At 27.1% G+C, this 15,328-nt stretch overlaps 3 protein-coding genes across 6 annotated transcripts in view; 1 reads left to right on the forward strand and 2 right to left on the reverse strand.

Annotated features, from left to right (window-relative positions):
* Nmdar2 (glutamate ionotropic receptor NMDA type subunit 2) overlaps positions 1-15,328 on the reverse strand; it is a 786,854-nt gene that overhangs the window by 199,590 nt on the left and 571,936 nt on the right. The window lies entirely within an intron of this gene.
* Positions 5,250-6,333, forward strand: LOC141524485 (uncharacterized). The gene is made up of 4 exons (XM_074238400.1): positions 5,250-5,368; positions 5,469-5,716; positions 5,903-6,011; positions 6,097-6,333. The coding sequence occupies exons 1-4, from the start codon at positions 5,317-5,319 to the stop codon at positions 6,240-6,242; spliced, it is 555 nt and encodes a 184-aa protein (XP_074094501.1). The 5' UTR covers positions 5,250-5,316; the 3' UTR covers positions 6,243-6,333.
* Positions 12,316-13,735, reverse strand: LOC141523915 (uncharacterized). Of its 3 annotated transcripts, XR_012478630.1 has the most exons (3): positions 13,476-13,735; positions 12,709-13,304; positions 12,316-12,521 (listed from the first exon to the last, which is right to left on the reverse strand). XR_012478630.1 is itself a non-coding variant. In XM_074237489.1 (2 exons), the coding sequence occupies exons 1-2, from the start codon at positions 13,657-13,659 to the stop codon at positions 12,820-12,822; spliced, it is 657 nt and encodes a 218-aa protein (XP_074093590.1). In that variant the 5' UTR covers positions 13,660-13,735; the 3' UTR covers positions 12,316-12,819. The 3 variants fall into 3 exon arrangements, 2 of the variants coding, with proteins under 2 accessions (XP_074093590.1, XP_074093589.1); XM_074237489.1 differs by having other exon boundaries at positions 12,316-13,292; XM_074237488.1 differs by having other exon boundaries at positions 12,316-13,304.

A 15,328-nucleotide genomic window follows, 5' to 3' on the forward strand; every position in this document is an offset into this window, starting at 1 on the left:
ACAAGTCGAAATATTTTAAATTCAGTCTTCACTCAGATATATTTCTAGCCGAGGAAAGTAATTTCCTAAGATTTCAAATAAAAATAAATAAATTTTCATAGTATTGTACACAATTCTAAAGCAGTTAAAATAATTTTAATATTGACCATGGATGATTTTATCAATTTATTTAATTTAATCGGAATTTCTGCAATACAAACAATTTACCATCGAAATTCTTAATACGAATAATGAAATTTTCAATAATAACGATTAAAAAAATTCTAACAGTATTTAACAATTAAAAATAATTTAAAACGATTAAAAAGTTTTAATACTAACCGAATTATTTTCAATCATAAGTGGTCTCACAAATTCAGAAAATATTTTATGGTTAATAATGATTTATCATGATTTCAAATTATTAATAACAACAGAATCCTTTCAAATCATAATAAATAACAAAAATTCGAACGTTATTTGACGATTAAAAACGATTTGAAATGATTAAAAGTTTTTAATACTAATGAAATCATTTTCAATAATAACGAGTAAAAAAATTCTAACATAATTTAACAATTAAGAAGAATTTGAAATGATTAAAAAGTTTTAATACTAACCGAATCAATTTTAATCATAACTTGCGACAAAAATTTGAGTATTTTTGATGATTTGAAATGATTTATAAAGATTAAAAATCTCTAATCATTTTTAATCATTTTATATCATGCTCTTATTCTATTATTAAGAATGATTATAATGATGATTATTGATGAAATTTAGAAAATGATTTAGATTATATAAAATGATTGTAAATGATTTATTTTTTAATCATTTTTAATCATATCAAATCATTCTGTTTCATCAGGCTTTATTTGGATCAAAAAAATTTTTTATACTACTAAAACCCCCGAATTTAAGTCATTTTTCACGGTTTTTAAGGTTTTCTCGAAAATTTGAAGGTATACGGGTCAAACGGACCTCGGATTCGGATTGAGCGGGTCAAAATACATGAGAATATATGTGTCGCGTCCAATGCACAGACAACTTTTATTTTTTTGTGTGCCGGTGTATTATTAATCATACCAGGGGACAGGAATTCACAGAGTATTTTATGATAAGAAATGATTTGTTATGGTTAAAAATTTCAAATCATACTTGAATCATTTTTAATCATACCAAGGAACAGAAATTCACAGAGTATTTTATGATTAGAAATGATTTGTTAAGATTAAAAATTTTAAATCATACTTGAATCATTTTTAATCATACCAGGGGACAGAAATTCACAGAGTATTTTATGATTAGAAATGATTTGGTATGATTAAAATTTTTAAATCATACTTGAATCATTTTTAATCATACCAAGAGATAGAAATTCACAGAGTATTTTATGATTAGAAATGATTTGTTAAGATTAAAAATTTTAAATCATACTTGAATCATTTTTAATCATACCAGGGGACAGAAATTCACAGAGTATATTATGATTAGAAATGATTTGGTATGATTAAAATTTTTAAATCATACTTGAATCATTTTTAATCATACCATGGGACAGAAATTCACAGAGTATTTTATGATTAGAAATGATTTGGTATGATTAAAATTTTTATATCATACTTGAATCATTTTTAATCATACCAGGGGATAGAAATTCACAGAGTATTTTATGATTAGAAATGATTTGGTATGATTAAAAATTTTGAATCATATTTGAATCATTTTTAATCATACCAGGGGACAGAAATTCACAGAGTATTTTATGATTAGAAATGATTTAATATTATTAAAAATTTTTAATCATACCAAATCATTTTTTATCCTGTCAATAGATTTGTATTTAAAATGATTCATAATGATTAACTGTGAAATATCAGGTATGATTTAAATGATTTGGTACGATTAAAAATGATTAAAAAATTAATCATTTTGAATCATTTCAAATCATTTCGTTTTATCAGGGTAATTGATTGATGAGTTTTTTATCGATTGATGAGTAATTTACAATACAAATGATTGAAAAATCGTACGAAACAAAAAATGTGAAACTGTGTATCTTTCAGGCCACCTCGGCTTCTTTCCGCTCATTTCAATTGAACAAGTGAATAACTATTTCTACGTTTTCAAGCTCTTTGAGCTCGAAAACATAATTTTGTTCCTAATTTGATAATCTAAGCTCAGCGAAACACTTTGGAACAAATATGAAAAAAATTGACGAATTTAAATCCTAGTATGTGATGACATTGCTTAGACCTATGCGATATCAACCCAAATTCCACAACAAGCTGAATCAGTTTATATATGACTGACTTTTATCAAAAACAAAGAACAGTATATATTATATTATGTTATGAAATAGATTTATCGTTTCCTACCTACATTCTTATAAAATGTTAGTTCAAAATAATAACTCCAATGTTTTATATGTAATCCCAAAAAATAACAATTTTAAAATGTTGATCATTTTCATTTTTATTTTTTAATTTTTAAGATAAGAATAGATTATAGAATGATACTGGTTGAAAAAAATTAATTCTGACTGGAAGATAAGTAAAACTATACAATATTCTACAAAATAATAACTTCATATTCACACATTAGATGTTTTCAATCAAGAAGCATGAACAAAATATCATAATTCTATAATTATAATCTAGTAGGGTCTTCAAAAAACAACGTACCTCTTAATTATATTCTCAAGACCAAAATTCTATATTTTGGAATTATTAATATAACAATCTAACTACAAATGCAAGTTATGTGACTTTATTTTATTTAAAGGAAGGATATTTCTTTATAAGCCAGTTAATTAATCTTTATACCCCCACGAAAAAAATATATATGCCCTTATACATTCTCTATATATATTTGAGGATATAATCTAACATATATTCAGGAATATATACAGCATATACTCAAATTCGGAAAAAGATATATGCATGAATATATCTTAAATCATATATGCTAGCATATATGCTAGCATATATGCTGTAATATATGCGAATTTATATCGCGATATACATTTCAGAAGACATGAAAACATATATGCTGACTGGTATTCTGCTTTACTTTTCAACTTATTTTATCATCAACTGAAATTGTTACAGATCTTCGATTAAAATTATTAATTACAATTTTATAAATAATTCCATACTTTCAATTTTAGTTACTTCATTATTTATTAGTAAGCATTAGGTCAACATTTCGAATTTATTAGGGTGTACACACGCTACACATATTTCATTGGCTGTTTGTTTCACTATTATGACTTTTTCCTGAATACTTGATACATTTATTGCTGCTAAAGCTTGTGGCTCATCTTGATATTCTAAAAAATATAATGTTGCAATTTTACTCCAGGGAAAAATGTATTCCGACATTTTTAAAGTAATTACCGAAAGCAAAACATTCTAGTTTCTTGTCTATTTCTACAACTACAAAAATTACAATTTCGAAAACTTCGCCATTGGATAAAAGTACTGAATAATTGTTTCTTTTTTTCACTTTACAATAAGCCTTACTGTGGATCATCTCTTTATTAACTATAGCCCTTTTATAATAATCTACAACACTGTCATTATCAATTTGAATGTTGACTCGTTGTAATGCTAATTCTTGATCTAATGGTAATTTATTTTTTGAATCTTTCTTCCCGATTACTTTAATATTGTCGTTTTTTTTAAAATTATTTGAATAACTTTTTTTATGAGTTAATTCTTCTAGCAACTTGCGCTGCCGGTAAGTTAAATCTTGACCATGTATCTCTTGTAGCTTATTTAATGCAAATATAGACCTTACGGATTGTAGAATTTGTAATTCAGCAGAGTTCGAGCTTTTTACTAATTTCTTTAAAATCTGGTAGAAATTTTCATAGCAGAACGCACTATGAGTCCACAGTGGTCCCCAGTTCTGAACACTTTCCGCTAAATGAGTTAAAAGATGAACATTGAATGAAACATGTTCAAGTCCATAGAGTAATTCAACGTCTTTAACAAATTTGAAGATACATTGCTGTGCATAAAATACTTCAGCTTCTAGGACGCATGTCTTAAGAAGTATCGAAGTTGCTTCCACTAATAAGCTCCAGTGCAATAAATATTTATGTGGTAAATATGGTTTCAAACTTGGTAAGCTGTAGAAGAGGAGCCATACAACTAACTCATGAGCTTTTAAATGTGCTCTATCTGAAATTTTTCTCGGTGTTCTGGAAACATCTAATGATGGTTTGATTGACATAATAAATGCATCAATATCTTTAATTTTACTACCAAGATAAAACGGTTTATCATGGTATTCCGAATTAAACCACAGCTTTAAAAATTGACGACAAACACCAAGTGGAATGCAATGCATCCAATCAACATCTAAATTTTTATGATATCGAAATCTGGTATATCAATTAATGTTGACCGTTGTTTTATTCCTTTTTCTGATGTCTCCGCATGCTCTAAGGTTTCTTGGTGAGACCGCAACCCTTCTCCAAATGCATTGCCCTCTTCGTCAATTGGAAAAACTCGAACATGTCCATCACCTTTAGCAGTCTCCTCTCCGGGATGCTTGCACAATCCGCAACCGTAAGCTCCTCGAAATGATTTTGAGCATCTTAAATTAGGACGCTCTACTGAATCACATACACCGTTCAGAATTTTAAATTTTTTGTGATATTTCATTCCATTGTATGTATAAGATATTCCTTGATTTGCTAATACCTTAGCTTCTTCGACAAACGGCTTTAAATATTCGTTCATCACTGGTTTTCCTGTATCCAAATAAATACTCACTAGCATTATATGTAGCTTTCTCAAGCTAGGATCAAGTTCGTTAATTGTACATAAAATTGGAGTAATTGAGGTTTGCGAGCTCTAAATGAAATTATGAAAATTTATTGTTAATAATAATTTTCATTAAAAAAAAAAAAAAAAGGACAATGGCTACTCCAACTGTAACAGAAACTAAATCTAGGTAATATACATATATAGTACAAAAGTGATAGAATTCAATGTTTTGGGTTAGCTAGATTATTTATTTTTAAGGTTACTGTATTGTTAATAATAATCTATGAAATTACTTTTCTATTGTCTATATAATTGCATTGATATAAGTTTGCTCTTTATAACTTGGTAATAATTTATTTTTACCATAATTTATAATAACTTATTCAGGGGTGGTTCCGAAATGTGGGCTTTGATTAAATGGGTTGGTGGAGAGGACGATAAAAAAATGACTGCTGGGATAAATACAAATCATATCAAGAACTTTAACTGTGGACAATTTTTAAATGATGATGTTGATCCTGATAAGGTTTATGTGATTGAATGGCGCGACACAAAAAAAATGCCTCTTGGTGGTTGGAATTGCTACCACGGCAAAGTGTTAGCAGTATCTCGTAAGTATTAGAATTATTTAGTAATAATGATGAATATTAATTCGTAGTACAAAAAAATCGAAAAATTTACTAAGCTAATAATTAATTAATTTTCGTTTAGATTCCATAAAAATTTTAGAAAAAAAAATTGACATCATGGATGGTGTACGGTCTCCCAGACGAATAGTTTGCGAAGTAGATATAGAAAATGTAACTGCATCAACTTCTAACAGTAAAGATGATGCAAGGATTGAGACCAATAATGCTGAACTTGAATGTCAGAATCCAAAGAAAAAATTACGATTCTCAACAGATGAAGATGAAATCCAATTTATTAAATCAACGTCTGATGAAACTGCTACAGATCCAGTAAGCATACTTAGAATGTTTGTATTTGGGAGTTAGTCCATAATGAAAGATAGATAACCATTTTAAACAATTTTTATTGATCTCTACACTACATCACTTGAAAACGAACAAATTGAAAAAATTTATTGTATAAGATGATAAATTAATTATTCCTTATTTTTTTTTTTTTTTTTTTTTTTTTTTTAGAAAAAATCTAACGAGAACTTGTCTAATTCAAATGTAACCAATACAGCCACAAAAAATACAGAAGCACCAGTGTCAACACAATTTGTCACCAAGGAGTATTTTGATAAAAGTATTGCTATAATTGCTTTTTTTTCTTTTTTTACAGTTATTATTTGACACAATATATTCTGACTAATAAATTTAATTACTTGTAGCGATGCGTGAAGTTAAAAATTTTATGAAATTGGCAACGGAGTCTAAATCTTTTAACATGGACAAAAAGTTTTCACTTTCTAAAAATAAAAAATCGGAAATTAAAAAAAGAACTGAACGTACCCAGGTATGCAAATATTTACTATAAAAAATTTCATCATTTATATATAATAAATTTAATTTACCATATCAATTAGTTTATATATGTATATGCTAACAACAATTGTCTTACATTCATAGGTAGAGTTAGGTCACGAGGGCTCTGGTGTTTTTATTGAAAGACATCAGTGGGATGCTGCGTTAAGGGCAAATTCTTTTACGTCTATGGCAATATCGTTGCTCTGTTCGGCTTTTCCTGAAGAGATTTTACTAGTAAGTAATTACAAAGGCGGAAAATCCAAAAATACAGACGATAAAGCACAAATGTACGCTAAAATTGATTCTAAAATAATAGATGCAATTAAAGGTATGTCACATATGTAGATATACATATTTATAATCGATGAAATCAATGAGTACAAATGTATGTCATAAAAATTTATTTATTTATTTATTTATTTATAGAAAGTGTCAAAGCTCATCACGATGATTTTAAAGAGGGTCCTTTTGGAACTGCTATCAACAATAAATGCGGCAAATTACGAACACTTGCAAGGAAAGAGAAAAAAGTAAGTTCAATGATTTAAATGATAGAAATTTATATCTTGTAACAAATAAAAGCCTAAAATAATTTCTTATTTCAGGAAAAAGAAAATCAGCAAAAACCAGATGAAATATAATTGAAATAATTGATGCATTAATTATTAATTTAATATTATTTGACACCACTTTTTGTTTCAACTATTCTAGACTACGTCATTTTTGCATTTAAATTATTATGTTATGATGGCAGTTAATTTTTAACCTGAGAAATAGTTGGTTATCATTATTAATAATCTTAAGATATAATTTTTAAGCTCGTAATTCTGTCATAAATTTTTCTGGTAGTTACTGTTATTATATTTAAGCCTTATTATTTAAGTGTCATTTTTATAATATCTGATTGCTCTAACTAAAAACGTTAGGATATAAATTTTACTTCTAGTTTCTCACTTTAATACATTGTATTTTGCACATTACAATATACTTATTGAATAAATGTAAGGAATAAATATAAGTAATTAAAAATGAAATTGGAATTATTCCATTATATGAACGTTAACGCCGGGATATATGCCTAAAAAATTACATATGTACATTTACAAATGGCTATACAATTATACATGTGAAAAAATAGATTTTCATGCCTACAAAAATGCATGCAGAAAATTCAAATTTCCATATACTTCAAAATATATGTTAGTATATATGCTAGCATATATTCCAGCATATATGACTTAGGATATATCCATGTATATATCTTTTTCCGAATTTGAGTATATGCAGCATATATTCCTGCATATATGTTAGATTATATGCTCAAATATATACAGAGAATGTATAAGGGCATATATATTTTTTTCGTGGGGGTAATTACAATTCATCGAACTTCATATTCAAATAAGTAGTATTATTTCCATACCCTAAGCGACTATTACAATATTTCTTTTTGTAAAGTCTATAACACAAATTTTCACTCAGTGCTTTTTTGTATAATGAAGTATACTACGTAGTAGAAATACTTTTTTTAATAAATATCGTATAACAAAATTACAAATTTCTACTTCTCACAACATACAAGATTACGAAAAGCCTATCAAATCATTTTTTAAACAAAAGTTGAGTGATATTTTTAACCGGATTGTTGAAATTAATAATTACCCCACGCGACAGCTATTTTTTTTTTTTCACAAATAATGAATTATTATTCAGTTTTAATGTTTTTAATTTTCTTTTGTTCTATCAAGTAATTTGTTGAATATTTTATATCTATAAAACAGTGCGGAAAGTATTTCAATAACAACAAACCACTCAAGAATACCAAAATGATGTGCATTAATAATTATTATGAAGAAAATTCTACTACTACTGTCAATTTTCTGACAAAGCTTTATATAAAGGGAGATAATTTCTGTAAATCGGATCCTCTTTTCCTCCGTATTTCTTACGTGTTTTTCAATCACCTAATGAAAAAATTTCACTTCAATATCAGTTAAAGATTAGAATTATAATTAATTGTTTATTCGTTATTAAAAGTATGACATGCTCATCACACCCAAGCGTCTAAATTATTGTAAACAAATAAACATTTACAGAATGACGAAAAACTTCCACTGAATCAAGGTAGATGTCGCTGAGTGAGAATGTTGAAATTTTAACATAGCACAAAACCGCGCAAACTATTTAACGAAAACAGTTAAAAATCGGACAGACGAATATTATTCTATTGACTTATAAAGTAGATATTTGATGCAGTAAATTAAATGATATAAGATTACAATGACTCGGTATATCTATGATTATATCTGAGAAAATGTAGAGACAAAATAGGAGTAATTTTTTTAATCGAATGAAATTATTACGTTAAGAATTATTATAATGATGAGTAATTATCTCAAGAAATTGAAAAAATATAACATTTGTGCAGCTTTTATTTGATAGACATTTGATATTAAGTTTTTATTAATTCAAAAGTGATTCAGTATTGCCTTGCATACCATTTCACTGAATTATTGAAACGTTATGAAAAAGTTTGTTGAAATTTATTTAATTTAAGCAGGAATTTATGGGATTTAAATTGAAAACGCATAAAAAATTGCGCGAATCTGTTGTTTTAATTTCTTAAAAACGCAATAGAAATCACTGGCATCCTATCAAATTATTTTTTAAACACAAGTTGAGTTATATTTGTAACCGTATTATAAAAATTAGTTATTACCCCACGCGACAGCTTTGCTTTTTTTCACAAATATTGGATTGTTATTCAGTTTGAATATCGTACAATGACATGACAAATTTTTACTTTTTATAGCATACATGATCACTAACAGCCTATGAATTCATTTTTTAAACAAAAGTTGAGTAATATTTGTAACCGGATTGTTAAAATCAATAATTACCCCACGCGACAGCTATTTTCTGTTCTACAAATATTGAATTGTAATTTAGTTTAACTGTCTTGGATTTCCTGCACTTTCTATCAAGTCTTTTATTGAATATCTTATGACTATAAAACATTAAAGTATTTTGATAATGACAGAGTACTAAATAATATTATCACTACTGAAATATCATTTTCTGCAATCATTATGGAAGAATTGCAATTATAACTGTAAATTTCATGACATATTTTTATCAAGAAGAAGGTAATTTCTTTATAAGCCGGTTAATTACTCTTTATAATCACAATTCATCGAATTTCATATCCAAATAAGTAATATTATTTTTATACCCCACGCGACTGTTCCGATATTTCTTTTGTAAAGTCTAAAATACAAATTTTTACTCGCTTAATTCTTGTATGATCAAGTATAGATATGGAGTGACAATATTTTTGATTTTCATGATCGTGAATAGAATGAAAGTACGGTATTTCAATAACAAAATGAAAAAGAAATATAACTTATAACTATAAATATAAATAATAATAACGAAATATGTCTTTCATGAACAATAATGTGGATCATTGTTAGCCTTTTGAATTATTATGTTAGAATTATTAAGTAATATTGATCATTGACTATTTAAATTTCTTTATAATCCCAGGTGACACTTCATTTTATTTTATTATTGAATTTTTATTCTCTTTCAATGTTATTGATTTCTTTTACATTTGATTGAATATTATTAAATAGTATTTTACATTCTGAAACCAATTTTTTTTTTCACTACAATGTTTCGAAATATTGTCAACACTAAAATGATATTTCTGTCATTTTTATGAGATTAATTCTAACATATTTTTCTTTAATGGTCAATAACTTTTCTTTGAGCGAATTAATCATATTTGATAAGAAAAACTTATTCGATTGTAATTGCAAATGAATAATATTATTTTAATGACAGTTAAAATATGAAACATGTGAATTATAGACTTTAACAAGAAATATTACAACTTCTGCACAGTATAGTATTGTGATGAAGTTATTATATGAATTTCTTTTAGTGTTGTAAAAACTCAATTATTAAGTTTTTCTAATCAATTAAAAAATGATATATACTTTTTGGCATCATAAGAGAATTATATATTAAGAAAATTACCTGAAGCGAAATTACATAAAAAATAAAAACACTATTTTTATTATTATGCAACTTATTTTTAAATTTTTTTTTTCAATAACAATATTGACTTTTTTTGAAGTATTCCAGTCAAATTATAAATTTCATCTGATTTTGAATGACCTTTTAAATTGGATAAAATCAATTTTTTTTATTTTAACTAATAAAACAATTCATTTTACATTCAATTTCTGTGATTTAAAATTTTTCAATTTATATGTTTCTTTTTATTTCATACGTAATTTTTGTTCTATGTGTATAGTACATAGAGTAGGGTGATTCAAAAAAAAAGAATATTTTTTTTTTCGTTTGGTACTCTGAAAAATAAGTTCCTAGACACCTCTAAGAAAGCCTCTCCAAGCATGAGTTCTTAATTGTAACGGAAGGTCCTCCTTCTTACAGTTTTCTATTTTTTCTTATTATCAGATAGAAAAATTTATATCTCGCTTCCAACTACTTGAAAAAATATCTTGTTCCTTAGATTTTGTAGGAAATTGAATGCTTTACAAAAAGGTCTCTTACGATTTTTTCGTAAACCCAACCGTTTAAAAGATATTAACGGTTAAAAGTTTGATTATTTTTGGGAAAATTTTTTATTTCTTATGAATTTTATAACTCAATGAAAAAAATCATTATGAATGATGAAACTCATAGTTTTGTAGGAAATTTACTGCTCTATAAAAATGGTCTCTTATGATTTTTCGATCAAGTTGAGCGTTTACGAGATATTCATCGTCAAACATCAATGCATATCAATTTTTCTAGTTTTTGATCAATAATTCGAAAAATTTCAATTTATTCTGTGAGTTTCAAGGAAATTTAGACAAATTTGAGTTTCTATGAATAGAAATATGTTATGAACTATTTTTTTAATTAGTTTTTTTAGTCTTGGACATGTTTTATTACATTAAAACAAAAAATTAGTGCATTTTTTTAAATATATAATTCAATTTAGTGTGTTTCACTTTTTTATCGAAGAATTTATTTATTTAATTATCAACTGCCATATAATTTTCAATATTTTCAACATAACGGTACACTTTTACTGTAAATAATTTCCTCTATTGCAGTTTGGGTAGTTTTTTCGATGTTCTTTGATAATTTGCAATAAGTATTGGAATTGCTCTTCATTTTTGTCAAGCATTGATTATACTCACTAACTAATGCAACAGCTCGTTCTGCTGAATCATTAACAACTTTCAATTGGTTAAAGTATTCTTTATTTTCAATGTAACTGTCATTAGTAGGCCACGATTCAATATCTTTATCAAGGAAGTCATATGGTAAATCAAAGATTTTAAAGAGATTTAAAGACTTTTTAGAAACAAAGTCACTCAGACTTTTTTGTATTAATGAATTCAAATCGTTTTTATCAATTATAAATTTTTTAGCTTTAGAATCTGTACCGTTACGAGTATTAACAGCTCCAACAATATTTTTTTTTACTTCCAATGAAACGGTATCGTCAAATAATGATAAAATAGCAAGTTCATCACTTAAATACCATAAATGCAAAATCATTTTTTCACAAGTTGCTGAAGAAATCAATGAATTGATATTTTTGTACTCGAATAAATTTTTCAAAAACTGCAAGTCATGATTAGCAGCAGTTGTTGCAGAAGTTGATGAAAACCAAGCTTTTAAATACAGTGTAACTATAAATATACAAATTTGCCGAAGACCGTCCAATTCTTTATTAGAAAGTTTAAATTCATTTCTGAATAGAAACATTTTTAAACTGTAAATTGCCTTCGCCATCCACCTAGCATGATGAATTGCACCAGGACGTTTGAAAAAATTTCTTCTTGAGGCATTTCTCCAAGGAAAATCAACGACAATTCCAACAATTCTTTATAGTCATCTCGGGGTTGTAGTAACTATCAAAAACAATTAAAAATTTGTCAGAAACAAGAAAATTTTTTTCTTAAAATCGCAGTTAAATCATACCTGTAAGGATTGTGCAATTAAACTAGATATTTCATTTTTTTATCCAAAATGATATCAGCAACAACAGTATCTTCAATTCCAGATTTATAATTAGTTTTATTTATTTCATCCCATGATTTTTTAAATCTTCCGAACATTGGTACGTTTGGCCCAGATGACACAGGCCAATATACTTCAAATGCACTTCTCAATATGATCTCAAAAATGTGGTGACGACATAGTAACCAGATTAACTCTCTTCCCAAAGTCTTTTCAATTACCTTACATGTACCGTTATGAATTCCTGTATAAAGAAAATAGATAACTATCGTTAAATTTAATATTTTCAACAAATTGTAGATTATATTTAAAATCCAAATGAGTAAATAATTCTCAATAATTTCAAAAGTGAAATTCAGTAAGCAATAAAAATTAAACTAGAACGTTAATAATTAAATATTTTTTAGATTAAATTATCATTGATAAGTTACCTGTATTAACTGCCGTCGTGTCAAAACACATCGCCTTAACATAATTAGTAATACCCCATTCACTCAATGTCGATAAAATGGCTGATGTTTGATTGTCTGCCGTCCCAGAATTCATTTTTGGAACCCCAGTAATTGTTCGGTACCAAATGCAGTTAAAATAACTGATAGCCGTTCCACAGATTTTGATCCAACAAGGTCATTCAGCATTTTTCCGTCCCAATGCACAACGTATTTATCGTGTGTCTTAAAGTTGTCATTAAGTCCTTTAGCAATGTCTTCTCTTTGAAGCATACGAGCTCGTTGAATTGAACTATAACTGAGCGTTGTATCTTCAATTTTAATACCTACTGCTAGTAAAACCGGAGCAATAATAAACATCGCATTTCTACTGCTGACATTAGCTCGGTCGAGTCCAAAAATGACTTCAGGAGTTAAGACATCAAGTTTTGCTCGTTTTGTCGGAATTGGAGGTTCATACTCTGAATCAGATCCAAAATTTGTAACTCCACTTAATGTATACGTAGAGAACGACTCTGATTTTTCACTTGGAACAATCGCATGACTGGTAGACGGTTGATCTAAGTCTGGAATAAGATCTGTTTTATAAATTAAACGAAGAAAATGTATAGAATTTATTCATTTTGATGACAAATAATTAAGAAAGGACTCCAAAAATTGTCTAGGCAAATGTCATCTAGTCATCTATGAAAAGTTACACTACTACCTGACTTTATAATAATTAAATATCTCAGATACTTACTACTTACTACTCTCATCTATTCCCATCATAGTCGTGGTTAAGTTTGATACAGGTACATTATTAGAAAGAATCTCTTTATGGGTACCGAATTTTTGATCCAAATACAACTTTCTAATATTATCATCAAGCACTTTTAAGGATTTTTCGCTCACAATGTCGAATAATTGTTCAAGATCAGTCTGAAATTTCATTTCCTTTTGGTTTTGCGCTGAATTCTTTTTATCGAAATTTTTTTGTAATTTTAACCATTGACTGTGATAGCGAAGAAATTTTTGATTGCATTAGGAGCTCCACTAGTTGGAATCTGATTTTTTCTCCACAGTTCAATAACTTGGTCAACTGAATTTTTAGCACTTTGTTTGATTGAATACTTTAAAATTTTAAGTTGGTAGAAAAACACACGCATAACCTCTTTCACTTTTGGTAACTTACGTTCCGAAATTCTTTGTAGAGGTATTCCGATAAAACGTATTTCTATATTCATTGTAGGTTAATTGATGATAAATAAATTTATGTGATGATTATAAGACTTATTTAAAATGAATTATTTTATTACGTATTTAAGATGATCAGTTTTAGGAACACTGAAAATACGGTATTAAATGGGTAGATACTGAAGATAGTTGAGAGTAAAAAACATAGATGACGTTAGTTTCAGAAGACAAACAGAAGAAGAAATGGAATTCAAAACAAAAATCCCCTCGAACGAAAATTTTATGTATATTTTGTGAAAAACAATTTAAAAATACGCACTGAACAAATTTCATAATAATAAATGACAACGCGATTAGGATTTTAAATTATTAAAGATAAAATTAAAAAAATATTATTAGAATAAAAACTTTCAAATGAATTTTGAACAGAAAACATCTATAGGAGTTGCTTTTATAATAAAAACTCAAATTTGTCTAAATTTCCTTGAAACTCACAGAATAAATTGAAATTTTTCGAATTATTGATCAAAAACTAGAAAAATTGATATGCATTGATGTTTGACGATGAATATCTCGTAAACGCTCAACTTGATCGAAAAATCATAAGAGACCATTTTTATAGAGCAGTAAATTTCCTACAAAACTATGAGTTTCATCATTCATAATGATTTTTTTCATTGAGTTATAAAATTCATAAGAAATAAAAAATTTTCCCAAAAATAATCAAACTTTAACCGTTAATATCTTTTAAACGGTTGGGTTTACGAAAAAAATCGTAAGAGACCTTTTTGTAGAGCATTCAATTTCCTACAAAATCTAAGGAACAAGATATTTTTTCAAGTAGTTGGAAGCGAGATATAAATTTTTCTATCTGATAATAAGAAAAAATAGAAAACTGTAAGAAGGAGGACCTTCCCGTTACAATTAAGAACTCATGCTTGGAGAGGCTTTCTTAGAGGTGTCTAGGAACCTATTGTTCAGAGTACCAAACGAAAAAAAAAATATTCTTTTTTTTTGAATCACCCTAGTGTATAGTGTTACAATTATTCCTTTTCCTCTCACATTTCCACAATATTCGTTTGAGGATCAATTAAATTTAAATATTTTGCTATACGCTCATCATATCTTCTCAACCGTAACGAACTTTTGTTCAAAATAAATTGGAATTCATGTAAACAAGATTTCTTTTTCCTCTGAATTTCTTACCTTTTTTTTGCAATTACCTAATGAAAAAAAAATTACATTAGTTTATATTTAAGGAATTTGTAATATACTTTCGATGAATATCTTACCAAACATCAAGTTATTACTATTTTAATGTTGATACAATCATCACACGTCGACGTCATCCCAGATAGCACACAAGTCATAAAGACGACTACGAGAAGTCTTTTAGAAGACTTCTAACAGAAGTCAATTCATGAGT

This window comes from Cotesia typhae, unplaced genomic scaffold (assembly GCF_013202065.1).
Source record: "Cotesia typhae breed Kobodo isofemale line unplaced genomic scaffold, CoteBio_Ctyphae contig_22, whole genome shotgun sequence".
NCBI classification, from domain to species: Eukaryota; Metazoa; Arthropoda; class Insecta; order Hymenoptera; family Braconidae; genus Cotesia; species Cotesia typhae.

What these genes read in the sequence shown, in the direction of transcription:
- LOC141524485 (XM_074238400.1), top strand. Translation starts at nt 5,317, where the DNA reads ATGCCTCTTGGTGGTTGGAATTGCTACCACGGCAAAGTGTTAGCAGTA. An exon ending in ATGAAACTGCTACAGATCCA is followed by an intron (nt 5,717 to 5,902) that starts GTAAGCATACTT and finishes TTTTTTTTTTAG; the next exon opens with AAAAAATCTAACGAGAACTT. An exon ending in CAAGGAGTATTTTGATAAAA is followed by an intron (nt 6,012 to 6,096) that starts GTATTGCTATAA and finishes AATTACTTGTAG; the next exon opens with CGATGCGTGAAGTTAAAAAT.
- LOC141523915 (XM_074237488.1), bottom strand. Translation starts at nt 13,659, where the DNA reads ATGAAATTTCAGACTGATCTTGAACAATTATTCGACATTGTGAGCGAA. An exon ending in GATGGGAATAGATGAGAGTA is followed by an intron (nt 13,305 to 13,475) that starts GTAAGTAGTAAG and finishes TTTATAAAACAG; the next exon opens with ATCTTATTCCAGACTTAGAT.